Consider the following 26,380-nt stretch of genomic DNA (forward strand, 5'->3'; position numbering starts at 1 on the left):
CTCAGCCATTTAAAGAAATCATAATCTAACACTTGCCTAGCTAGATTACTTACTAAAAGTTCTAAGACTCCATTCCTGGTCTATCCCCGGCAAAAGCAGCATATAGACAGACACAGACCCTTTGTTTCTCTCCCTCCTCCCAGCTTTTGAAAGTATCTCGTCTCCTCATTGGTCATTTTGGTCAGGTGCCAGCAAGGTTACCTTTAGCTTCTTAACCCTTTACAGGTGAGAGGATTTTTCCTCTGGCCAGGAGGGATTTTAAAGGGGTTTACCCTTCCCTTTATATTTATGACAACCCCATATAGTGCCCTCTGCAAGTGTTGCCTCTGAAATTAGGAGAACTTGTGAGTTCAAGGCACAGTTGCACAGCCAGAAAAAAGCCCAGCACTACATGCCCAGGGTGAAGGGGTGTGCTAAAGCCTGGCATTGAGCCAGAAACCTTCAGATCATCAATCTAATGCACTCCCAACTGAGCTACTTTGGCAATGACTGGGCCAACCAGGAAGCCTTAATACACGTGCTGCAGCTCATGCTAGGAAGATGTAAATCTGGATGTCACAATGCAGGAGACAAGCAGTGGACTTGGACCGGAGGGGCAGGCTGGGGTTTCCTATATCACGTTCACTCAAGCCAGCACCTGGCCCCTCGCAAGCTGCCGCTGGTGCCCCCAGGTCAGCCAGAAAGAAGCAGCTGTTCTCGCTGGAACAAGTCCACCCACGGCTCACAGGCAACTCCCAAGCCCACCACAGCACACCATCTTGGCCAGGAAGGAACCCACTTGGACTCACCATTGCTTATTTTCCTTCCACCCAGAACCCAGCTTCTTCCCTGGGGCTGCAAGTAGAAATCCTTGGGAAGCCAAAAGGCAGGCACAGGATTCTACCTCCCAGCAGCCAACCGCACCCCCCCAGGCTTTGGCAGAACGAACGGTGGCGCTCTAGTAACCCCACTTAGCCTCACTGAGGCGCTTAGCTTCTGCCCTGCCTTCCTCAGCATGACTTTCCTCTTTTGCCCTATTCCTGCCTCACTTCCTCCTTTGGCAAGTCATGCAAAGGAGGGCAGCCGGAAGAGCCGGCCTCAGTAGGCCAACGTCCAAGGGCAGAGGAGGCCAAGTCAAAAGGCTCCAAAAGGTGACTGGCCTAGATCCTCTAGCTTTCCCCAGTTGATGCAAGGCGCTTATCTCAGCTCATTTCACCACCCTCTGTCATGCAGATTGGGGTTATCCCAGGGACAGAAGAGTGGCAGAAGGAGGAATGCCTTGCTGGACTGCAAGGGGAGCTGGGAAAAGTAAGCCATCATGTTTCTGCATGGTTTCAAACCAGGGGCCTTTTGCGTGTTGGGAAAACATGATAACCACTACACTACAGAAGGTTTGTTGCAGGGCTCCGCCTCTCCTTTCAAATTCCATCCACTTGGCTGGTGCTCGCCCTGGCACACACTGGTGGGCAAACCTGGAGAAAGTGGTGGCAGCCCTTCGGTAGGTCAGGTGGTAGAGCAAAGGACTGGAGCTGGCGCTCAGGAAGTCATCCTTACGTCTCCCTTGTGACTCCAGCTTGAAGGAGAGCTTCTTTTTCTTCCCCTTGCTGAGAAAGAGCAAGAGAAGAAAGAAAGCTCAGGTGGGCCAACTTGGTGCACAAGCCCACGCTGTCTTTTCCTGCTGGGGAGCCTGAAATGAGGGACTTGTGGCAGGTCTGCACTTCCAGAAAACAGCTCACCCCTGCACACAAAGGGACCAAAGAGCATGCCAAAGCCTGGGATTGAACCAGGGACCTCTAGATCTTCAGTCTAATGCTCTCCTGACTGAATGACTTTGGTACCTACAGGGCAGCTTTTTGGCCTGCTGTTTCTCTGTCAGGATGTTTTTGTCAGCCATGGCACACAAAAAGAACATCATTGCGAGTAGCCCACGAAGGCAAGTTGAATTTTTGCCTGCCTTGCACAGCTTGACTTGCTTCCTCACCCCATTCCTGCCTTAGTTCCTTGGCTGAAGGCGACTGGGGCCCAGTGGCACGGGGAGGAAGTTGGGCAGCTAGACCCCGGCAACAAGAGTCCTGCTGACACTTGCCACCCCACCCTGTTGTCTCAGCTTCACCTACTGGTTGCCAGGGAATTGGGGCCCACTAGCGTAGAGGACGGAGATAGACAGATCCACCCTTGCCTTGATGCTCAGGCTCATTAAAACATATCTTTCATCTACAATGGCCAAGGAGAGACCGACATCGCTTGCTATTTTATCACTTGAAAATGCCATTGGCCAGTGTTTCGATCTCTCTAATGCTGAGCTTAAGTTCATGAGGGCAAAGGTGAGAAAAATGACCTTTGAACTAAAGCACTAGAATTAACATTCAAACGCTGTCTCTTACTGTAACTCTAGTTAAGACTGGTCCACCCTGTGTTGGTGGCCGTTCAATTTCTAGATGTTTGCACATTTCAGTTACGGTTTAAATTTAAAAGTTTCTATATGTTTAGTTGAAATGATTTTTTTTTATTTGCTCACATGGAATGAAAAATACAGATTTACAGATCCTAGCCTGCAAATGTATCATTTTATATGACAGAGAAAATCATGCATCCAAATTGTGCATGAAAATCATAAAATGAGCTCCACGTGCAGTAAAAAATAACGTATTCAAAATTTTAACATATGGGGGCCGGGGGCAGCGAAGAAGCTTCTTGCCTGGGGTGCCATTTGGTCTAGGGGAGGCCCTGTCAGAGAGAGCAGGAGTTAAGTTTCACATGTCTATTTTCAGGCTGTAATCTGTGGGCCCTCTGCTCTGTGGGAGGGATCTGAGGAGCCCACACTCAGGGCTGGAACAGGCCCCTGATTTAGGGGGTGGCTGCATGGTTTACAGCGCTCTGATGTCTCAGACAATCTGTCTCTCCCAAAGCCTCAGATCTGCGTCCCCAGAAGGCTCCTGCACCGCCTCCTCTCCGTTCACGTTCTGTAGAAAGGAGCAGCATGAAGGGTTAGGGATGAGCCATAGGGCACTAGCTGGGTGGCAGAGGCTTCAGGATCCCAGAGTGTTTGCCCGTCTGGAGCATTTTGGCTGAGAGCTCAGGGACACATTGTGAGGCAGAAGCCCAGGCATCTACATGAAAGGAGCATAAGGATGTTAGAATGGCCATACTGGTTCAGACTGAAGGTCCTGTGATGGGGTGAGTCACAGAAAACCCCTTGGGCTGCCACCTGATGTGCTGGGACTACCTCTGAGCCCGTTTTCCCTGCCAGCTTGGGACTTCAGTACCCTTCCTTGTTGAGCCAAACAAGCTAGCCTGCTACAAACACAGGCCCAGGTCTGGTCCATGTCCCCCAAAGCTGCAAGCTTAACTGAAAACAGCTTAAGAAGCGCTCCTGTCTCCAACACCCAGATACCCAGTTCCCAATGGGGTTCAAACCGCAAATAAATCCCTTTTATTCTGTATAAAGCTTAGACAGGGTAAACTCATAAATTGTTCCCCCCTCTATAACACTGATAGAGAGGTATGAACAGCTGTTTGCTCCCGCAGGTATTAATTGCTTGCTCTGGGTTAATTAATAAGTAAAAAGTAATTTTATTCAATATATAAAAAGTAAGATTTAAATGGTTCAAGTAATAACAGACAGAACAAAGTAAATTACCAAGCAAAATAAAACAAAAACACACCCTTTAAGTACCAAGATCTGGGGGTTGGGCACAGTGGGCTTTGAAGCCTTTTATGGCTCTACTATTGTGAAGAGGAGTTTGAGGAGAGGAAAGTGATCAGGAACAGTCAGCATGGATTCACCAAGGGCAAGTCATGCCTGACTAATCTAATTGCCTTCTATGACGAGATAACTGGTTCTGTGGATGAAGGGAAAGCAGTGGACGTTTTGTTCCTTGACTTTAGCAAAGCTTTTGACACAGTCTCCCACAGTATTCTTGCCAGCAAGTTAAAGAAGTATGGGCTGGATGAATGGACTATAAGGTGGATAGAAAGCTGGCTAGATTATCAGGCTCAACGGGTAGTGATCAATGGCTCCATGTCTAGTTGGCAGCCGGTATCAAGTGGAGTGCCCCAAGGGTCATTCCTGGGGCCAGTTTTGTTCAATATCTTCATAAATGATCGGGAGGATGGTGTGGATTGCACCCTCAGCAAGTTTGCAGATGACACTAAACTGGGAGGAGTGGGAGATATGCTGGAGGGTAGGGATAGGATACAGAGGGACCTAGACAAATTGGAGGATTGGGCCGAAAGAAATCTGATGCGGTTCAACAAGGACAAGTGCAGAGTCCTGCACTTAGGACGGAAGAACCCCATGCACCGCTACAGACTAGGGACCGAATGGCTCGGCAGCAGTTCTGCAGAGAAGGACCTAGGGGTTACAGTGGATGAGAAGCTGGATATGAGTCAACAGTGTGCCCTTGTTGCCAAGAAGGCCAATGGCATTTTGGGATGTATAAGTAGGGGCATTGCCAGCAGATCGAGGAACGTGCTTGTTCCCCTCTATTCGACATTGGTGAGGCCTTGTCTGGAGTACTGTGTCCAGTTTTGGGCCCCACACTACAAGAAGGATGTAAAAAAATTGAAAATAATTGGGGGGAGGGATAGCTCAGTGGTTTCAGCATTGGCGTGCTAAACCTAAGGTTGTGAATTCAATCCTTGAGGGGGCCATTTAGGGATCTGGGGCAAAAATTGGGGATTGGTCCTGCTTTGAGCAGGGGGTTGGACTTGATGACCGCCTGAGGTCCCTTCCAACTCTGATATTCTCTGATTCTGTGAAGGCATCCAGCAGAGGGCAACAAAAATTATTAGGGGACTGGAACACATGACTTATGAGGAGAGGCTGAGGGAACTGGGATTGTTTAGTCTGCGGAAGAGAAGAATGAGGGGGGATTTGATAGCTGCTTTCAACTACCTGAAAGGGGGTTCCAAAGAGGATGGCTCTAGATTGTTCTCAGTGGTAGCAGATGACAGAACAAGGAGTAATGGTCTCAAGTTGCAGTGGGGGAGGTTTAGGTTGGATATTAGGAAAAACTTTTTCCCTAGGAGAGTGGTGAAGAACTGGAATGCGTTACCTAGGGAGGTGGTGGAATCTCCTTCCTTTGAGGTTTTTAAGGTCAGGCTTGACAAAGCCCTGGCTGGGATGATTTAGTTGGGGATTGGTGTTAGGATATAGATATTCAGGCCTGTCTGTAAAGGCCTAGACTCTAAGAATTTAGGTGTAGTCTTATCACTTAGCTAGTTATAGAGATATAAAAGAGAGAATCAAAATCACTGTCTGCCAGTGTAAGGTCCTTCTCTTACTGTGACAGTCTGAGGCCCTGTGCTTAGGCTAAGATCTTTGGCTAAGCAACAGAGGCAGCCATAAGCTGGGAAGCGACCGGTCACATCCTCACATTCCAACCTAGTCACGTTGAAGTAAGGTACTATTGGGCTGTTAGGAATACAATCCTGTCCTGATAATGCCTATCGCCTCCAGAGAAAGGGAAGTGCCTAGAAGATGTAAAAGGAAACTTAGTTTGATAGCATCCTGTCTGGAAAGAACTCATTTTTCAATAGCTGGGATGTGAAATCCTCATTTCTGTGTTTGTTCTATCACTGTAGTCCCCATTTCCCTATTGTTTGTCTGTATCGTCTCTGTCTGGTTCTCTGATTGTTCCTGTCTGCTGTATAATTAATTCTGCTGGATGTAAACTAATTAAGGTGGTGGGATATAATTGGTTACATAATCATGTTACAATATGTTAGGATTGGTTAGTTAAATTTCAGGAAAATGATTGGTTAAGGTATAGCTAACAAAACTCAAGTTTTACTATATAGTCTGCAGTCAATCAGGAAGTGAGTGGGTGGGTGTGTGGGGTGGAAATGGGAACAGGGAATGGGGGTGGGGAAATTGGAATCATGTTTGGCTAAGGGCAGGAATGGGAACAGGGACACAGGTGTAAGGCTCTGTGGTGTCAGAGCTGGGAAGGGGGACACTAAGGAAGGAAACTGGAATCATGCTTGCTGGAAGTTCACCCCAATAAACATTGAATTGTTTGCACCTTTGGACTTTGGGTATTGTTGCTCTCTGTTCATGTGAGAAGGACCAGGGAAGTAAGTGGGTGAAGGAATAAGCCCCCTAACAATTGGTCCTGCTTTGAGCAGGGGGTTGGACTCCTGAGGTCCCTTCCAATCCTGATATTCTAGGATTCTATAACGTTAGCAGGTCCTCTCAGTGCAGGATTGGCCCAGATACCATAATATGATGGGGAATGCATTTTCCTTTTTTCTTTTTGTTCTTCCAATGGCATTTCTGTCTGTGATTTCGTTTTGCTTTGTATAACCGTGTTTTCTCCTGGATCCAATATTTAACTGAAAGAAGAAGGTCTCAGGGCACTGCATGGAAGAGGAGGCTGGGGCTAGGGCTGCTAAGAGAGTGAGAGTAGCAAGTTTTCTGTATTGTTTCCTGCCTTCTTTTTCTTGACTAGTTTCTCTTCTGCGCCAAACTTGCCCTTTTTGTATGTGAGCCTGGTTAGCTCAGTTAGTAGTGGACCAAACTTTTAATCTGAGGGACCAGAGTTCAAGTCCCTGATCAGGTAGAGAAGGGATTCTTTCCCCCTGTAGTATCCCTCAGGAGGTGTCTCTTCAGTACCTTCCTTGGTGTTACTTTTTTTTTCTTTTCAGGACTTGGCCTTTCCTAGGAAGGTCCATTTAGTGCCAGAGACTGAAGGGGCAACTTTCTCACATGCCCACTGGCCTCACAGTCTGGAGGAAGAAAGGCCTATGGGTCTACAGCAAACCACTGCATGCCGACCTGTTGAGCAAATACAGGGCTGGACAGAGGCCATTGAGGCCTTGAGCAAAGAAGGGAAAAACTGTCCACCCAGGCCCTTCCACACCAGAAGTCAGCAGAACACAAGCTGTTCCCCATTTATCCCATGGAGTAAGGGCTAGCACTCCAGCCTTTGAATCCTACAATCCGAGTTCAAGTCTCAGTTGGACCTTGGGATAGTTATTTCAGCACTTAATGCTACTGGGTGTCCCAAGGCTTTGTCTTGCTCTTTCAAATCACACGGGAGCCTGTCTTTTGCCCACTAGCTGTTGTGACTTGAGCACAAGAGGGGACATTTGATCCAGAAGGCTGGCCGTGCCTGGAGCCCTGAAGGTAGGGATGCGAGCTCCATTTCCTCTGAGTCCTGAAGCTGGGCTGCAGCCTGGCCTAGGAGGCAGCCCTATTGGTTGACCTACTGGCCCCAAGTCACTTGGGCGGCATTGGTGTTCCCCAGGAATGCTGAAGGGCTGGCCTCAGGGAGGGAGGCTTAATACTCCTCCCTGTCAGTCAGGGCGGAAGAGGAGGGCTGCAAGAATGGGCAGGTTGATGAGCTGGGCCTTCTAGCGTTCGGTCAGTGATGAGGTGGGGAATGTGAACTGGGAGAGGCAGCTGCTGGCCTGTGAGGAATGGTTCGGCCAGTGGAGTAAGTGGACCTTGTCATTAGCCCAGAACGTTGTCATGCTAAAGAACTATCTTTTGGCCACAGGAAATTTCCTCAGCCATGTATTTCCCCCAGCTCCACCAGTATATTTGTTATATACCATCCCCAACATGGATAGATATAGTGGTCATACATGTTTTAGTGTTTGAGTCCCTAATCAGTCTCTATGTCTGCATAAAGTCTCATACCAATAAAAAATTTGTCCTCTCCGCTGTTCTGAGTCCCTGAACTGGTCTCCCTTTCTTGTAATCCATTCTCAATATAGTTTTGCACCTTTTAATTGTTCACTTTTTAAAAAGTTCTTTTTATCAAGTAACCAAAAGTTATTTGAGACTTCAGAACGATCTTGACAAACTGGAGAAAAAGGTTTGAAGTAAATAGGATGAAATTCAATAATGACAAATGCAAAGTACTCCACTTAGGAAGGAGTAATCAACTGCACAAATACACAATGGGAAATGACTGCCGAACAAGGAGTACTGCAGACAGGGATCTGGGGTCATAGTGAATCACAAACTAAATGTGGGTCAACAATGTAACACTGTTGCCAAAAAAGCAAACCTCATTCTGGGATGGGTCAGCAGGGGAGTTGTAAGCAAGCCAGAAGAAGTAATTCTTCCTCCCTACTCAGCACGGATAAGGCCTCAACTGGTGCAACCCCAGCCCCGTCTCTTCCATTATGACAGCAATATTTATGAGTTCATGACTGCGATATCCACAAAGGTGTGAAGTCACATTCCGATAGGCTGCAAGACAGATGTTTTCAGGTGACTTACAGGCCCGTGATGTTGTGTCTCTACAACGTGTGCAGAGGGCCGGGCTATTAATGGTGCAGAAACATTCAGAAGCAGGCATAGGCACAGACTCCGTGGGGCAGACTCCGTGGGGCTCTGGGGCTGGAGCACCCATGGGAAAAATATGGGGGGTGCTCTGCACCCACCAGCAGCTCCCCGACCCCCCCGCATCATCTCACCTCTGCCTCCGCTCTGCCTCTGCGTCCTCCCCTGAGTGTGCCACGTGTTAGGGGGCTTATTCCTTCACCCACTTCCTTCCCTGGTCCTTCTCGCATGAACAGAGAGCAACAATACCCCAAGTCCAAAGGTGCAAGCAATTCGATGTTTATTGGGGTGAACTTCCAGCAAGCATGATTCCAGTTTCCTTCCTTAGTGTCCCCCTTCCCAGCTCTGACACCACAGAGGCTTACCTGTGTCCCAGTTCCCATTTCCCCCTTTAGCAAAATATGATTCCGATTTCCCCATTCCCTGTTCCCATTTCCCACCCACACACCCACCCACTTCCTGATTGACTGCAGACTATATATAAACTTGAGTTCTGCTTAGCTATACCTTAACCAATCATTTTCCTGAAATTTAATTAACCAATCCTAACATATTGTAACATGATTATGTAACCAATTATATCCCACCACCTTAATTAGTTTACACCCAGCAAAATTAATTATACAGCAGACAGGAACAATCAGAGAACCAGACAGAGATGATACAGAACAACAATAGCAAAGTGACAGGTTTCAGAGTAGTAGCCGTGTTAGTCTGTATTCGCAAAAAGAAAAGGAGTACTTGTGGCACCTTAGAGACTAACCAATTTATTTGATCGTAAACTTTTGTGAGCTACAGCTCACTTCATCGGATGCATTCAGTGGAAAATACAGTGGGGGGATTTATATACACACAGAACATGAAAAAATGGGTGTTTATCATGCACACTGTAAGGAGAGTGATCACTTAAGATGAGCTATTACCAGCAGGAGAGTGGGGAGGGGGGAGAAAACCCTTTGTAGTGATAATTCAGGTGGGCCATTTCCAGCAGTTAACAAGAACGTCTGAGGAATAGCGGGGGGGGGGGGGGGGGGGCGGGGAATAAACAAGGGGAAATAGTTTTACTTTGTGTAATGACTCAACCACTCCCAGTCTCTATTCAAGCCTAAGTTAATTGTATCCAATTTGCAAATTAATTCCAATTCAGCAGTCTCTCGTTGGAGTCTGTTTTCGAAGTTTTTTTGTTGAAAAATGGCCACATCCCAGCTATTGATAAGTGAGTTCTTGCCAGACAGGATGCTATTAAACTAAGTTTCCTTTTACGTTTTCTAGACACTTCCCATTCTCTGGAGGCGATAGGCATTATCAGGACAGGATTGTATTCCTAACAGCCCAATAGCACCTTACTTCAATGTGACTAGTTTGGAACGTGAGGAGGTGACCGGTCGCTTCCCAGCTTATGGCTGCCTCTGTTGCTTAGCCCTAAACACAGGGCCTCAGACTGTCACAGTAAGAGAAGGCCCTTACACCGGCAGACAGTGATTTTGATTCTTTCTTTTATACCTCTAACTAGCCAAGTGATAAGAATACACCTAAATTCCTAAGAGTATAGACCTTTACAGACAGGCCTGAATATTTATATCCTAACACCGTGTGCCCTCTTTTTCCCCCTGGCTCCCAGCGCTTGCCGCCACAAAACAGCTGTTTCACGTGGCAAACACTGAGAGGGAGCGAGGAGGTGGGGGAACGTGGCATGCTCAGGGGAGGAGGCAAGGCCAGGGCAGGGATTTGGGAGGGGGTCCAATAGGGGCTGGTTGGGGGTGGAGTTGGGAGGGGACTTTGGGGAAAGGGTTGGAAGTGGGGCAGGGGTGGGGCCAGACGTGGGAGGGCACGAGCACTCGCTGGTGCTGGGGAAAGTTGGTGCCTATGGAAGCAGGGGCCAGCAGTTACTAGACATGCTCTGTGTGTGATTCTGATGCTGTGTAGGCATTAACCATTGGGGGTAATTTACCCAGCAGGCCACTTCCTGTTTACTCACTTTATATCTAAGCCAATCAGGTGGGGGGAGGACTGTTAATAAATATATCAGAGTGGTCACCAACTCTTGCTGGCACTGACAATTTCCCCCAAAATACTTAATTAACTTTAGGAAAAATAAATATGCAGATAGTCATGTCCAAATCATTGTAATTTATGTGGGATTTTTTTCTTTTTTGGCATAATAAAAATGATGTACAGTTGTTGCGATTCTTTACTGGATGTAAATAGAATAGAAACAAAACTAAGGGTGCTTTGCATGTTCTTGTCTTTTCTCTTGTTGTTTCTTTTGCTTTTGTTGTTGTTGTTTTTTAAAGACTTGTTAGCTACTAAATCTGCCGTGAAAAGTGATATTAAGAAACAGACAAATATCACTTTTCACAGCAGCAGATTTATTCAGCCCTGGCAAGCCCGGGGACAAATTAAGTCCTGGATGGGGGAGGTGGATATGGAGGCAGCAGGGGCCAGGGGCGATGGGGCCCTGTGGGAGGCAGCAGAGGCCATGGGAGTTGTAGGGTGAGCTCTGGGCCAGAGCCCACCACTGCACAGCCTGGGAAAGGAGCCCGAAGCCCCATGGCTGGGGCTGGCCACCAGCCATCCCAGAGCTGAAGCCCGATTCCACCGCGCCCAGGAAGGTGGGGAACTCACTGGCTGCCTTCTCTTCCAGCTTGTGTGTCTCCAGAGGGAGGCAGGGCCCAACCACTGCTGGTGGCCCTGGGGGAGGTGCTGCTGTCCCCCCCATCGCTGCCTAGAAGGATGTGGCTGTGAGAAAAGCACCTGGTGGGATACGGGTGTGTGATTCCCGCAGAGGGCAGGTGTGAATGCGGACTGGCTGCCTGGGTACAGAGCATGGCCGATACTCTGTGGGTGTGAGGACATTTGGGGGCATATTGAGGGTATGGGAGGAGGGGTACGGGGGCACAGGGAGTCAGGGAAAATAGAGCTGTGAGGGGGATTATGGAAGCCAAGGCGGATTTGGGGGGAAGAGGGTTATTAGGTGGATTATTGGAGAAATGGGTGGTAAATGGGGAGTCCATGGAGCAGTTCACACAGCAGCTGGGCACCGTCCCTCTCCACCAGGCTCCTCACCCCAGCATTAGGGCTGAGTGAGATACAAGCTGGTCCCTCCCTATTCCCCATCAAGGAGCTCCCTGATCCCAGTTATGGAGTTAGGGGGGATTACAGGCTGCTCTTCATCCCCCAGTGAGGATGCCCCTGATCCCAGCTGGCAGAAGGTCGAGGGCACAGAGACATTTATCTGCTGGGGTGAGGATTAGGGTTTGGATGTAGTTTCACCAACTCAATCCATTCAAAAATCATAAATCGGTCCCCTCCTCCTCTGCCCCCAAATGAGATTTTAATCCCATGGAGTTTGGAGTCCGTTTGTTTCCTGCACAGTGACAGCAGCACCAGCTCGCTGCCCCTCTGGAGCCAGGTCATACTCAGCTCCCCAGGGAAACGCTCTGCTATGCTTCAGATCAGGGGGTGACCCCCTGCCTTCTGTCACTGACCTGGATTGGGAGATTTCTGACACCTCTGCGTGCAGAGGGAGACCTGAGGCATGAAACACCTAGAGATAATTCCTATCTCAGTAAGGGGGATGTAGGCCCCTTGTGGGAGCTGCTATGGCCTCACTTCAGGCAGGAGAGAGAGCTAACCCCCTTCGTGGGGCCATCACCCCAGTCACCCCACGTGTGACTCTGTTAAACCCCAATGGATCAGCATCGGCACTTGGAGAGCGGGAGGAAGAATATTAGCTCCCAAAGTTTGATCGTTCTGCAGTGATCCTGCGGAGAGGGGAGGGCAGGACAAGCAATTCCTCCTCATCCCCTGTCTGATCCTCTGATCCTAGGGGAGACCCCCTCATTTATGTCACCGGCAAGACCGGATTAACCTTTTGTGGGCTCCGGTGCCCGGACCATGACCCTCTCACCCCTTAGGGTGTCCAGGTGTCTGGTTTTCAGCCAGAAAGTCTGGTCAAAAATGGGATCTGACAGTGTTTGGTCAGATCAACACCCAAAGTCTGGTCACTGTGGGCGGAAGAAGCAGGGAGGTGCTGGGTCATCACCTGCACTAGCCCCTACTCGGCCAGGGCCGCCTCCTACCTGCTTCAGGCAGATGCGGCTCCCAGCCCTAGCTCCACAGACAAGACCGTCCTGACTCGGGCATGAGAGGTGGGAGGGGAAAATCAGCGAGTGATGGGGAGAAGGGGGGGGAGAGGAGTGAATGGGGGGTGGAGCCTTGAGGGGAAGAGGTGGGGCGGGGCGGCACCTCAAAGGGAAGAGATGGGGCAGGAGAGGTTCCGGCACTCCTGCTGGAGTGGCCGGTTTTTAGATATGACCAAGTTGGCAACCCTACCCCAGCTCCGCTGCTCCGCCCCAAGGCCCTGCTCTCATGTTCCACCCCGAAGCCCTGCCCCTCTCGGTGTCTTTACGCACCCCCAACTGCTCGCATGTGGAGGGGGGGCAGAGAGGAATGAGCAGTGGACAGGTGCGGGGGAGAGGGCAGAGAGGAGTGAGCAGCGGGTGTCAGGAGGGGGCTGAGAGAATCAAACAGTGGGAAGAGGGGCGTGAACAGGAGGGGCGAGGCAGAGAGGGGGCAGAGAGGAGTGAGCGGGGGGAGAGGCGAGGAGGGGGAAGAGAGGAGCGAGCTGGGGCAGGGCCTCAGGGTGGAGCACAGGAGGAGTGGGGGGGGGGGGCGAGGGCCCCAGTCCCGGTGCCATGATACCTTCTGAATGTGGGCCTGGCCCCACGGCGCCATTGTAAACCCAGTACTGGTCATTGGCTCTGATCTGTCTGGATGGGAAGCATGGGTGGCAGGTACCATAGGCTGGGGGAGGCTGTGCCTCCCCAAACAGGCAGGCCTGGCCCTGCCCACCCCCGGGCTCCCCCCTTCCCGTCCGCACTGCATGCAGCACTGCGCACTTCCAGTACCCCTGTGCAGTGGCCCCGGCTCAGGCTGGGGCAGTGCCACTGACTTCCTCCCTGACCCTCTGGGGCGGAGGAGGCTGGGGCCATGCTGCCTGCCCTCCCAATGCTCTGGGGCTGGGGGGAGCTGCAGCCACGCACTGCCCGCCCTCCCAGTGCTCCAAGACTGGGGGGTCTAGCCTGGAGCAGGGGCTGGTAATTGCACTGGGGGGTGCTCTGTGCTGTGGTAAACAAACCTGTATATCTCCTGAGAAATACCTCGCAACTGTCCCCACACAGTGCCTGTCTGTGTAATTGAAACCATCCCACACCCGACTCCCCGCCAGCCCTGACCTACGCCTGACAAGTTTCGCTTGCGTTTGGATTCGATCAAGCCGAGCCGTGAGATCCAGCAAGCACTTTTGACTTCTTGCAAGGGTTTTCTTGAAAAGTGTGTGTGTGTGTGTGTGTGTGTGCGTGTGTGAGAGAGAGAGAGAGAGAGAGGATGTTTGTGAGTAGCATGTTTGGCCACTAATATTACAGCACTAAAAACAAAAGAGACAGGAAGTTTCCTAGTCAGCAGCGTTTCCACCTGTGTGGGGACACCTCAATGAATTTCTGATCCATCGCATTAAGCACTCAGCCAAAATTACCTCACATCCAGCTTCTTCACGACCCTTCAGCCGAGTTCTCTATAGGAGGGAGCTTCTAGGAATTGGTATTCCTGGCTGCAGGTTGGGTCTGGCTTCCCCCAGCCTTTGGATCCATGTAATACATGATCCCAAGGGAGCCATCTCCTAGAGCTTCCCCATGTCCCGTGGAACTCAGGACAGTGAGAAACTTGTAAGTCATCTGTAAGGTGACAATGTATGTAAAACATGACAACATTTCTCCTTTATTTGCTCTAGAGGGAAGCCTCATAGCTCCTGTAAGGCCAAATATTGATGTTTCTATGGATGTCTGCTTATACAGGGAAACTGACAGCTGATATTGATATCACCAATTTCTGGGTATCATTTATATGAAGATGTGCTCTTTAATAGTCTGTCAAATTTATCAGATTCAGCAACATAGTATCTGCTCCATTTTATCAATGTGTATGGAGAGTGCATATCAATTACTCTCTGAATTCATGCGTGGGCATTGGCCCTCCCCTCCTCTTGCCCTGCCCTCGGTTGCTCTGTGGCATTTAAGCATTCCCTTAGAGCTGTCAGCAAGAGCTGCCTCTGCTCTAGGGCCCAGAGGAGGAAAAGTGTGCTGGGCTCCAGCCTGGGACTCTCTCCCTCCTGCCTTTCCCTGACTAGTAAGCCTGGCCTGGGACTGCTTCCCTTAAGTGCCATGTGGGCAAGAGGAAGCGCGTGGCAGCTGCAGGTACAAAGACCAAACTTGTGGGGATCAAGTGAAGCAGCAAGAAACACAACCATCAGGCCAACCGGCAGGAATCTCTTGCCAGACTGTTAAATTCTAGGGCCCCAACCTATTGGAGCCAGCCTGTTGAACCAGCCGGACCAAAGCCCTAGCTCCAGTGGGCATCAGTGACCCAGCAGGAAGGGAAAACCTCGCTCTGGTTCACCTAGGAACAGGGAAGTCAAGCACAAGGCTTTACAGCAAACCAACACAGCACCAGGAGGTCCCACTGGGATTTGAACTCTAATGACAGGAGTCAGAGCCCTGAGGGCTGATCATTAGACCACGGGACCTGCAGCTACTGTTATTTCAGGACTGCTGGGTGACCCTCAGCTGGTCGGTTTGCACTCTGCACTCATTGCTTCCCTCCAGCTGCTTCCTCTCTCGGGACTCTCTCTCCTCATCCATTTCCGCTGCTCTCCTCCCCTAGACATTGAACCCAGCCCTCGTTGCTGCTGACACTAACTGGCAGAAGGACCTATAAGTTCCCTGTCTGAGGCAAGGCCAATGAATGTGGTGGGCCGTAAGCACCACAGGATTTAACCCTGTCTGCTTCCTTCCCCAGGTCTCTTGCTTAAATTATATGGAAGTACACCTGTGGCTTGGGATATGAATTTGTGGGCACAGCATTGTACAGTGGGTTTCCAAGACAGCCTGTAATTCAGCCAGGGGTTTTCAGCTGGCCCTTGGCCTGGAGGCAATTTTCTCTCCACACAACAGATGGGGGATGCACTGGGACCAGCTCCTGGCTCTTTTTTGTGAACTGGTTCCCTGTGAGGACACACCAGAAATCACTGCAATCTACATAGGGGACAACCACCTGGAAATATTCTCCAGGCCCCAGCTGATTTGGAAAGTTAAACACGATATTGCACAACATAGAACTATGGGGCCAGGTCCCATAGAAAATAAAGGGGAGTAGGGAAAGAAAGCCCAGAAGAGAAGGAGAGATGGGATAGAAAAGTCTCTAGAGAGGGAGCAGCTGGAGCGAACCAAGGACTGCAATAAACAACAGGGGCAGCAGGTTTGTAGAAATTTTGGTGGTGCCTAGAACGCCCAGAGCTTGCCCCCCACAAACTCCACCCCCCACTGTCTAAGGCTCTGGGAGGAACTTTGGGTGCGGGGAGGCGGTCTGGGGTGCAGGCCCTGGGCTGGGGCAGGGGTTTGGGGTGCAGGCACTGGGAGGGACTTTGGGTGCAGAAGGGATGAGAGGGTGGGCTCTGGGAGGGAGTTTGAGTGGGGGAGGGGGTCTTGGATGCAGGCTCTGGGATGGAGTTTGGGTGCTGGGTGCAGGCTGTGGGCTGGGACGGGGGTGGGGATACAGGAGGGGGCGAGGGGTGCAGACTCTAGGAGGGAGTGTGGGTGCAGTCTGTGCAGTCTCTGGGAGGGTGTTTGGGAATGGGAGGGGGTGCAGGCTCTGGGAGGGAGTTTGGGGGCTGGAGGGGGTATGTTGGAAGGGGGTGAGGGTGCAGGCTCTGGGATAGAGTATCGGTGCTGGATGCAGGCTCCAGACTGGGGCAGGGGGTGGGGGTGCAGGAGGGGGTGAGGGGTATTGGTTTTGGGACAGAGTTTGGGTGAAGGCTCTGGGCTGGGGCAAGTGGTGTGGGTGTAGGAGGGGGTGCTGGGTGCAGGCTCTGGGAGGGAATTTGGGTGCTGGGGGTCAGGAGGGATGAGGAGCATGCATTCAGTCATTTCATAGGGCAGAGTTTTCAGGCTATTAAGATTTGGGGATCTATTCTTCCTAACATCTTCCCTTTGTAGATTTCAGAGGTGTTCACACACTCACACCCACTGAGCCACACGGTTACACCCCAATCTAATAGAAGGCTGAGATGTCTCCAAGTTCATAAAAAGAAACAGACAAAAATAGAAAAAGGAACAAAACGTTTCTAAGGTTATAAGGAGTTGGATCTCTGCACCTCTCGGCCTTTGGATTCCCCTGGAGCAGGAACTGTAGCTGCAGTTGAGGAACCAGGTACTGGAGTAGATGGTCCAGCCCGTTGGGCTAGCAGGGTTTACAGGTACAGGAGACGGGTGAAGGCTGCATAGCCTGTCGACGTTGTGCTTCATTCCCCAGAGGGGATCAGTCCTGGTATCCTGGCAGTCATTCTCTCTGAGGCTGTCTACACGGGCAGAGTTACAGCACCAGGAGTTACAGTGCTGCTCAGAGAGCGCTGAAGGGAAACCGTTGTTGTGTGTTCAAACTGTCAGCTGCCTGCACAATAGTGTGTTCACACTTGCGGGACTTGCAGCGGTATTTGGAGCGGTGCACTCTAAGCAGCTATCCCACTGAGCATCTCTTCCTCTTCTGCCACTAAGAGTTGTGGGAAGGTGGAGGGGGTCACGGGGCATCCCGGGACCTGTCCCAATGCCCCATGATGCCTTGCTTCGCATCCCACCAATCCCTGTGCTTCCGTCCACATTTGGCGCCATCTTTCAATGGTTGGTGTACTGCGCGCTCTGCCTCTTCGGGCAGCAGGAATGGATCCCGCACTGTTGACCAATATGCTGCTCCCTCCTACAGACACATCACGAGTGGCAGTGGAGTTATTCCTTAAACTACAAAGGCAAGAGGAGTTCGACATTGATCTCACCCTACGTACTAGCTGTGACACGAGATTGCTTGTGACATTCACAGAGGTGCTGACCACAGTGGAACGCCGCTTTTGGGCTCAGAAAACAAGCACTGAGTGGTGGGATCACATCATCATGCAAATCTGGGATGACGAGCAGTGGCTGCTTTTGGATGGGGAAAGCCACATTCATGGGACTCTGTGATGAGCTCGCCCCAACCCTGCAGCACAAGGACACGAGAATGAGAGCTGCCCTGTTATTGGAGAAGTGCGTGGCAATTGCACTGTGGAAGCTGGCTATTCCAGACTGCTACCAATCGGTTGCTGATCAGTTTCAGGTGAGAAAGTCGACCATTGGACATGTGTTTACAAAAGTGTGCAGGACCATTAATTGCATCCTGCTCTGAAAGACTGTGACTCTGGGCAATGTGCGCGACATTGTGGATAGGGAAGCCCATTTGTGCGAAGCCAACTGCGGAGGGGGATAGATGACACACATATTCCAATTCTGGCACCAGACCACCTAGTCACGGAGTACATTTACCAGAAGGGGTACTTCTCTATGGTTCTCCAGGCATTTGTGGATCACCGTGGACATTAATGCAGGCTGACCCGGTAAGGTGCATGACGCATTCATCTTTCGGAACACTGGCCTGTTCAGGAAGCTGGAAGCAGAGACTTTCTTCCTGGAGCAGGAGATCACCGTAGGGAAGTCAAAATGTCCATTGTGATGCTCAGAGACCCTGTCTACCCCTTAATGCCATGGCTTATGAAGCCATACATGGGGCCCCTTGACAGCAGCAAGGAGCCGTTCTATGACAGGCTGAGCAAGTGCAGAATGACTGTTGAGTGTGCTTTTGGCCATTTATTTGTGGAGGGAAGGGTGAAAGCTTCACTCAGGGCTGGACCACAGAGGCTCAGCACCTGGAGGCTGAATCTGAACAGCCAGAGACCAGGGCTATTAGAGGGGCGGAGCGTGGGGCCATAAGGATCAGGGATACCTTGAAGCAGCAATTTGAAGCTGAAAGCCACGAATATTTGTTGCTATGTACAGCCGTGCAGTGCTTGTAATGATAGGAGGGGATTGTGATTGGTGGAGATGATGCACTGTGACGGTTTAAGAAAATTGCCTATTGCTTTGCAGGGCTCTGTTTGCTTTCAGTTAATGGAACGAAGATGGCATTCAAACCAAAACCATTCTTTTATTAAAAATCAACCACCGGAGGAGAGACAAACAAACAAACAAAAACACATCAGCACTGTAGGGGATGGGTAAAAGGTTACACATCTTGTTTCAAGTAATTTTCCTCTTAACAGCAGATTTATTTTAAAATTTATCAAAATGAATTCCATTTGAAATAGAAATAATTACAGTCCAGACTGGGTCTCTATTCTCATACATGCTATTTCTCTCACATATTCCCCCACTCTGATTCCTTTGGAGTGAGGTTTTAATTTCAGGATTAGCCACCATTTCCGATACAGTAGGAGGGGGCAGGGAGAGAATGAGAAGAAAATGTGAATCATATTGTAACACTGAAAAGTTTACACTAATTACACTAACTTCATGTTTAATTTCATTGTCGTTGGTAACAACTTATTCAAAGATTACAAAATATAAACCTTTTGGGCAGTTTTCTCTTAATTCCCATTTCTACCCAGTGAGCTTTGTATGAAGTCACATTCTACAATAACCTAGGAGCCTTCCATTTCTGTGAGTTCATGTCTCCCAGGGTTGACTCCCAGAAGTGTGGGTGGAAGGGGTCTCTCACTATGTGGGAAGGTTGCATCATGAGAAAAACCACCTGTGCTCTATTTTCACACTTTCTAATATTCCACAGTAGCAGCAGGTGGAGAAGTGATACAAATGCGTTAGACTCAAGAGCAAAACTAAGAGACCAAACCACAGACTGGACTCAGCATTCATGTATCCTGCAGTCTGAACCTGGAATCTGATACACTCCCTCATTGGCTACCATCATTTTCTCAGCATGGAAGTGCTTCTTGTCCAACAAGGAAGCCAAATTGGGATCCATAGGCATGGAATGGCTCTGAAGGAATCAGGTGAAAAAGACAGTTGTTCCCAGTTTAATCACGGCATCCTTTAGGAGTGTGATCAATGCCACTTAACTAGGGAGCAGCGTTCTAAAAATAGTTTACCTGGGCCACAGGTCACCATAGCGTCCATCACTGGGGTGAAAATCAACCACTCGTACCTGCAATTTCTATCTGAGTTCTTGTCTACTCCAAGTAAGGTCAAAGATTTATTTTACACTTCTCTGATGTAGAATCCTTCACCAACCGTATAACATACCAGTAGTGATAGTGAGGTATAACTCCCCCCAAAATGCACCTTTATTTCTTTAATCTGGTGGCACAGGTTTAAATTAGGGACTAAATTCAGGTGTGTCTTAGAATCCCTGTAAGACACCAAAAGTCAGGTAGCTATTAACAATAGGTATCTTTCTGCAGCTCTATCACATTCAACATGGATTTCATTTTCTACACATTTGCAGCATCTCCCAGGGGTGAGCTGAACAGAAATGTCCATTTTTCTCATTCCTACCTAGCTAGGGATTGCATTTCCCAAATAATAGGCAACATGCACCTGATTAGGAAGGAGATATCTTCAGGAGCCATCTCCTGCAGGGACTGGGTCACAACTGCTTTGGGAGCCAGATGCATGGGTATTTTACTTAGTTCCAAGTCATTTACCAGGGAATCCTCTTCCCAACCCTTTAGAAAAAATATTGACCTAACCAACTGAACAACAGGGGGATTGGGATGGTGATGGGGAATAAGGGAATCCCTCTGACTTATCTTATCTTCTTCTGTTGTTACAGAGGGTGAAATGACATTTTTCTCTATCCCTGCCCTTTTCCTACTCTTTGTTATAGTTCAATATATTTTAAGTGAGGAAAATGGTGGTAAAAATATCTGCTCTCCAGCACAACCTGAAGCAACATCAGAGCAACTGCGAATGAAACAATTTGTTCCCAAAGGGGGAACCTGATGACTAACAATTGCTTTGAAATGGGGGAACAGTATAACTGGGATGCTCAGGGTTTGTTTAGGCTAGGAAAAGTGATGGAGTTTAGGTCAGGCCAAGGGGAAAGCTAATGCAACCACTGCACCTAGGCTGCATCGGCTCTACAACTATAATTGTCTTTTTACACCAAGATCACTAACTTGAGCAGCCAACGCCATGTACAGTCCTAGTGGATGTAGGGCACAGGTAGTTTTTGCCTCAGTGTAGCTTGTTGGGATCAAACCTCTCTCCCCCACTTGGAGCTGATGAAGATTCCTGGCTGGAGGGACACACACTCCTTCAACTCAAAAAGAAAGGAGTTGATAGAAAAGATCCCAGGACTGACCCCAAAGAAGGGTGAGCTGCAAAAGGCAGAAGCAGGCAACTCATCTGGGGGAGCTGAGAGACCACGGTGAAGATGGTGCGAAGATCACTCTGTGGGAATTAGCAAATATGATTTTTTTTTTTTTTTAAAGAAAAATCTTTGGCCAGCCCTAGTCAAGGCATTTATTATAGTTCTCTCTCATGTGGATTTTATGATGTCTAAGAAGGATTGAGCTCTGATTGAAGCTTTTCCTGCACACAGAGCACATGTAGGGCCTCTCGCCTGTGTGGATCCTACGATGCGTGATCAAGTCAGAGCTCTGATTGAAGCTTCTCCCACACTCAGAGCAGGCATAGGGCATCTCTCCTGTGTGGATTTTCTGATGTGAGATGAGGGCTGAAGTATGAATGAAGCATTTCCCACATTCAGAGCATTCATAAGGTTTCTCACCTGTGTGGATTTTCTGATGTCTGATAAGGTTTGAGCTCTGATTGAAGCTTTTCCCACACTCAGGGCACGTGTAGGGTTTCTCTCCAGTGTGGGTTCTCCAATGTCTGATTAGGGTATAGCTCTGACTGAAGCTTTTCCCGCAGTCAGAACACATGTAGGGTCTCTCTCTTCTGTGGATTATCTGATGTGTGAAAAGGTCTGAGCTCCCACTGAAGCTTTTCCCACACTCATGGCATGTGTAGGATGTCTCTTCCAAATTGATTCTGTCGCATGTAATAAGGTCTGAGTGGCTACTGAAGTTTTCCTCTGGCATCTGCTGAGTCTCAAAGGCTTTTGCTTGTTCTGGGAGTGCACAACTCCCGGAATCATTCCCTTTGGATCTTCCTGATAACGTCCCATATGGTTCTAGTGGCTCAGCATCTTCCTGCTGGGGTTTCTCCTCCTCATTCTCACTCACTATCCCATCACCTGATGGGAGATAGAAAGAATCCAGACATAGGTCACTCTCTGTGCTGGAGAGAAAGGAAATCTCAGAGACAGGAATAGAGAAAGGCATGAACAAACCAAAATATGTGCAGGAGAGATCAAACATATAAGGAGCTGATTTCCCCCAAACCTCTCCCCAGAGGAGAGAGGAAGGGATCAGTTTTGGTCTGCATCTCACCAGAACACTCAGGGGAAAGCGAGATTGGGGAGGGACCTGCTGCCAGTTGTCAGGCAGGATAGGTGGGAAGCCATGAGTGACATCTGCCTAATGATTCCACATCTGCAGGGAACAATCCTGAACTTGGAGAGCTCACAAGGTCTTTGTAGGGCATCCCAAATGTTTCCTGTATTCACAGACAGTTTTTGGGTTGGTTTAACCAATTCCCTACCTGTGCAGGCAGCTCTCGGGAGCACTTCTTTCTCAGAGCAGTGGGGGCCTGGGACCCACGGCTCTTCCCCTCGTTCCAGCTGCGAGATCACATCAGGTTTGGAAACTGGAAACCCTACTCCAGGCAAAGAAAACAAGGGAGGTCAGTGGAATTTGTGGGATACTTGTCACAAGGAATATTCCATGGTTTTAACCCCAGCTTATTTTTAAGCAGTAACATCCCAAGACCAGCTGCCTTGGCTCAAAGTGGCAGGAGATTTATTATTATAGGTTTCAGAGTAGCAGTCGTGTTAGTCTGTATCCACAAAAAGAAAAGGAGGACTTGTGGCACCTTAGAGACTCACAAATTTATTTGAGCATAAGCTTTTGTGAGCTACAGCTCACTTCATCAGATACATTATTATTATAAATCATATTTGTGACAAAGTGGGACCGTTCTTAATGTTTCCTCTGAATACTGTAGGGGTGCCTCAGTTTCCCCTATGCATTTCGTAAGTCTCTAGGTGGTGGGATAAGGGAGTGTAATTGTTGCAGAGCAAGGGGCCAGTGTACATAAATGGCCGACACTCTGTCTCCTATCAACCGATGGCCTGGGCCCTTCCCCCCTGCAAGGTGAGAGCGAAAGGGTTGGAGAACAAAGGAATCAGGTGACCCCCTGTCCCGGGAAAGGGACAAATCCCAGAGGAGGAGGAGCTGGAGGGTGAGTCAGTTTGGGCTGGCTGGGGATGAGGAGTGAAGTGCAGACATGGTTTTTTGGCTCACTGCCCCCCCAAATGAACCCATCTGAGGGGTCCTGTTCTCTGTACCTACAAGCTCTGTTTTAGACCGTGTTCCTGACATCTAATAAACCTCTGTTTTACTGGTGGCTAAGAATCATGTCTGACTGCGAAGTTGGGGTGCAGGACCCTCTGGCTTCCCCAGGACCCCGCCTGGGCGGACTCGCTGTGGGAAGCGCACGGAGGGGCAGAGGATGCTGAATGCTCCGAGGTCAGACCCAGGAAGGTGGAAGCTGTGTGATCTTCTTGCCCTGAAGACAGTCTGCTCACAGAGAGGAGACTTCACCAGAGTCCTGACTGGCTTCATAGGGAGCAGTTCCAGAGCAACACCCAGGGACTCCGTGACAATATTCATTACCTTAGTGCCTAAGGACCAACTAAAAGTGGGTCCCCATTGTGCTAGGCAAAGTACGAACACAGAATAGTAGATGGCCCATGCCCTGAAAAATTTACAATCTAAATAGACAAGACAGACACAGAATGGGGGAAGGGGTAAAACCCACTATTAGAATATATATATGTATATATAGCCCTGAAAATTGTAAAGCCTATACTTTAAGAACTGAGGTGTATTTTTATCACTTAGCTAGTTACAGGGGGTATAAAAACAAAGAATCAAAATTACAGTCTGCCTGTGTATGGGCCTTCTCTCACTAAGATAGTCTGAGGGCTTGTTCTTAGGCTAAGGACTTTGGCTAAGCAGCAGGGGCAGCCATAAGCTGGGAAGCGTAGGGTCACATCGTCACATCACGTTCCAAGTGAGCCTTGAGTGGGCCTGACTGTTATAAAAAGCCAGTCAGCTGCGAACCAGGGGAGCGGCGAACAGCAGAGAGACTAACAGAGGGAGTTTGCCTGGGAGTTCGCCCGGGGAGAGCCCACTGAGGCTTACATCTTGCCGGCTTCTCTAAGTAGTTACTACAACTCCTGAGGAAGCCTGTAGAAGGAAGGTAATATGGATGGGGAGCGTTCAGCTGTTGTGACCGGCACTGGATGTCCCATGTTTGTCTTTCTTCCAGAGGACAGAAGTGACTTTGTCTGTACAAAATGCAAGCTGGTCTCCATATTGGAAAAGAAGGTTCAAGGTCTGAAGAAACAAGTATTGACCCTGTGTTGCATAAGAGAAACTGAAGATTTCCTGGACAGACGTCAGGATATGCTTCTACGGACACAATGTTCTGAAGATTCAGAGCAGGCTGTGCAGCGGGGACAGGAGGATGGTGAAGAAATTTGGCAGCATGTGACCTCCAGAAGAACAAAGGGGAGCGTCCACGTACCAGCAGCGCAGATACAGGTAAGCAACCGTTTCCATGTTCTCTCCACAGGTACTACTGCGAAGAGTGGACTAGATGATACATCTGAGGGAAGGGAAAAGAAGGAGACTCCGCTGATTGGAAGGCATGAGATGCACTGTCCTAGGGATGGGGGTTCCAGGACCACCGCCCTGACCAGAAGCCTGGGAAACAAGCAGGGAGAACTGGAAGTCAAGGAATTATGATGTGATTGGAATAATAGAGACTTGGTGGGATAACTCACATGACTGGAGTATTGTCATGGATGGATATAAACTGTTCAGGAAGGAGAGGCAGGGGAGAAAAGGTGAGGGAGTTGCACTGTATGTAATAGAGAAGTATGACTGCTCAGAGCTCAAGTATGAAACTGCAGAAAAACCTGAGTGTCTCTGGATTAAGTTTAGAAGCGTGTGTGAGCAACAAGGGTGATGTCATGGTGGGAGTCTGCTATATACCACCGGACCAGGGGGATGAGCTGGACGAGCCTTTCTTCCAGCAACTAACAGAAGTTACTAGATCACAGGCCCTGGTTCTCATGGGAGACTTCAATCACCCTGATATCTGCTGGGAGAGCAATACAGCGGTGCACAGACAATCCAGGAAGTTTTTGGAAAGCGTAGGGGACAATTTCCTGGTGCAAGTGCTGGAGGAACCAACTAGGGGCAGAGCTTTTCTTGACCTGCTGCTCACAAACTGGGAAGAATTAGTAGGGGAAGCAAAAGTGAATGGGAACCTGGGAGGCAGTGACTATGAAATGGTCGAGTTCAGGATCCTGACACAGGAAAGAAAGGAGAGCAGCAGAATACGGACCCTGGACTTCAGAAAAGCAGACTTTGACTCCCTCAGGGAACTGATGGGCAGGATCCCCTGGGAAAATAATATGAGGGGGAAAGGAGTCCAGGAGAGCTGGCTGTATTTTAAAGAATCCTTATTGAGGTTACAGGGACAAACCATCCCGATGTGTAGAAAGAATAGTAAATATGGCAGGCGACCAGCTTGGCTTAACAGTGAAATCCTTGCTGATCTTAAACACAAAAAAGAAGCTTACAAGAAGTGGAAGATTGGACAAATGACCAGGGAGGAGTATAAAAATATTGCTCGGGCCTGCAGGAGTGAAATCAGGAAGGCCAAATCACACCTGGAGTTGCAGCTAGCAAGAGATGTTAAGAGTAACAAGAAGGGTTTCTTCAGGTATGTTAGCAACAAGAACAAAGTCAAGGAAAGTGTGGGCCCCTTACTGAATGAGGGAGGCAACCTAGTGACAGAGGATGTGGAAAAAGCTAATGTACTCAAGGCTTTTTTTGCCTCTGTCTTCACGAACAAGGTCAGCTCCCAGACTGCTGCACTGGGCAGCACAGCATGGGGAGGACGTGACCAGCCCTCTGTGAAGAAAGAAGTGGTTTGGGACTATTTAGAAAAGCTGGGCGTGCACAAGTCCATGGGGCTGGATGCGCTGCACCCGAGAGTCCTAAAGGAGTTGGCGGATGTGATTGTAGAGCCATTGGCCATTATCTTTGAAAACTCATGGAGATCGGGGGAGGTCCTGGACGACTGAAAAAGGCTGATGTAGTGCCCATCTTTAAGAAAGGGAAGAAGGCGGATACTGGAAACTACAGGCCAGTCACCTCACCTCAGTCCCTGGAAAAATCATGGAGCAGGTCCTCAAGGAATCAATTCTGAAGCACTTAGAGGAGAGGAAAGCGATCAGAAACAGTCAGCATGGATTCACCAAGGGCAAGTCATGCCTGACTAATCTAATTGCCTTCTATGACGAGATAACTGGTTGTGTGGATGAGGGGAAAGCAGTGGACGTTTTGTTCCTTGACTTTAGCAAAGCTTTTGACACGGCCTCCCACAGTATTCTTGCCAGCAAGTTAAAGAAGTTGCAGTGGGGGAGGTTTAGGTTGGATATTAGGAAAAACTTTTTCACCAAGAGGGTGGTGAAACACTGGAATGCGTTACCTAGGGAGGTGGTGGAATCTCCTTCCTTAGCTATTTTTAAGGTCAGGCTTGACAAAGCCCTGGCTGGGATGATTTAGTTGGGATTGGTCCTGCTCTGGGCAGGGGGTTGGACTAGATGACCTCCTGAGGTCCCTTCCAACCCCGATTTTCTATGATTCTAAACCAGTCACACTGAAATAAGGTGGTATTGGGTTGTTAGGAAGACGATCCTGTCCAGATAGTGCCCATCACCACCAGATAAAGAAACAGATCATAAGATGGTTAAAGAAAACTTAGTTTGATAGCACCCTGTCTGGCAAAAAATCACTTATCAATGGTTGTGGTTTTGAAACCCTCATTTCTCTGTTGTTTTATCTTTTTGGCCACCACTTTTCTATTGTTAATCTGTCTGGTTCTCTAATTGTTTCTGTCTGCTGTATAATTAATTTTGCTAGGTGTAAGTTAATTAGGGTAGTGGGATATAATTGGTGAGAGAATTATGTTACAATATATTAGGATTGGTTAGTTAAAATTCAGTAAAATGACTGGTTAAGGTATA

At 49.0% G+C, this 26,380-nt stretch overlaps 2 protein-coding genes across 7 annotated transcripts in view; one reads left to right on the forward strand and one right to left on the reverse strand.

Moving 5' to 3' along the window:
* LOC102943236 (zinc finger protein 883) overlaps positions 1-26,380 on the forward strand; it is a 2,438,435-nt gene that overhangs the window by 562,253 nt on the left and 1,849,802 nt on the right. The window lies entirely within an intron of this gene.
* The window catches only part of LOC114020163 (zinc finger protein 501), a 1,907,800-nt gene that overhangs the window by 528,254 nt on the left and 1,353,166 nt on the right, over positions 1-26,380 (reverse strand). Inside the window, exons 4-5 of one of the 5 annotated variants that reach the window (XM_043537386.1) lie at positions 21,817-21,930; positions 18,321-21,453 (exon numbers count right to left, since the gene is read on the reverse strand). The exons of 3 other annotated variants lie outside the window; for them this stretch is intronic. In XM_043537386.1, coding sequence (XP_043393321.1) covers positions 21,398-21,453; positions 21,817-21,930 — 170 coding nt within the window. In that variant the 3' untranslated portion in view covers positions 18,321-21,397. Of the gene's footprint in view, positions 1-18,320; positions 21,454-21,816; positions 21,931-26,380 lie in introns of those variants that run through there. One more of the 5 variants, XM_043537384.1, reaches the window with a different exon arrangement.

Source organism: Chelonia mydas, chromosome 28 (assembly GCF_015237465.2).
Source record: "Chelonia mydas isolate rCheMyd1 chromosome 28, rCheMyd1.pri.v2, whole genome shotgun sequence".
NCBI classification, from domain to species: Eukaryota; Metazoa; Chordata; order Testudines; family Cheloniidae; genus Chelonia; species Chelonia mydas.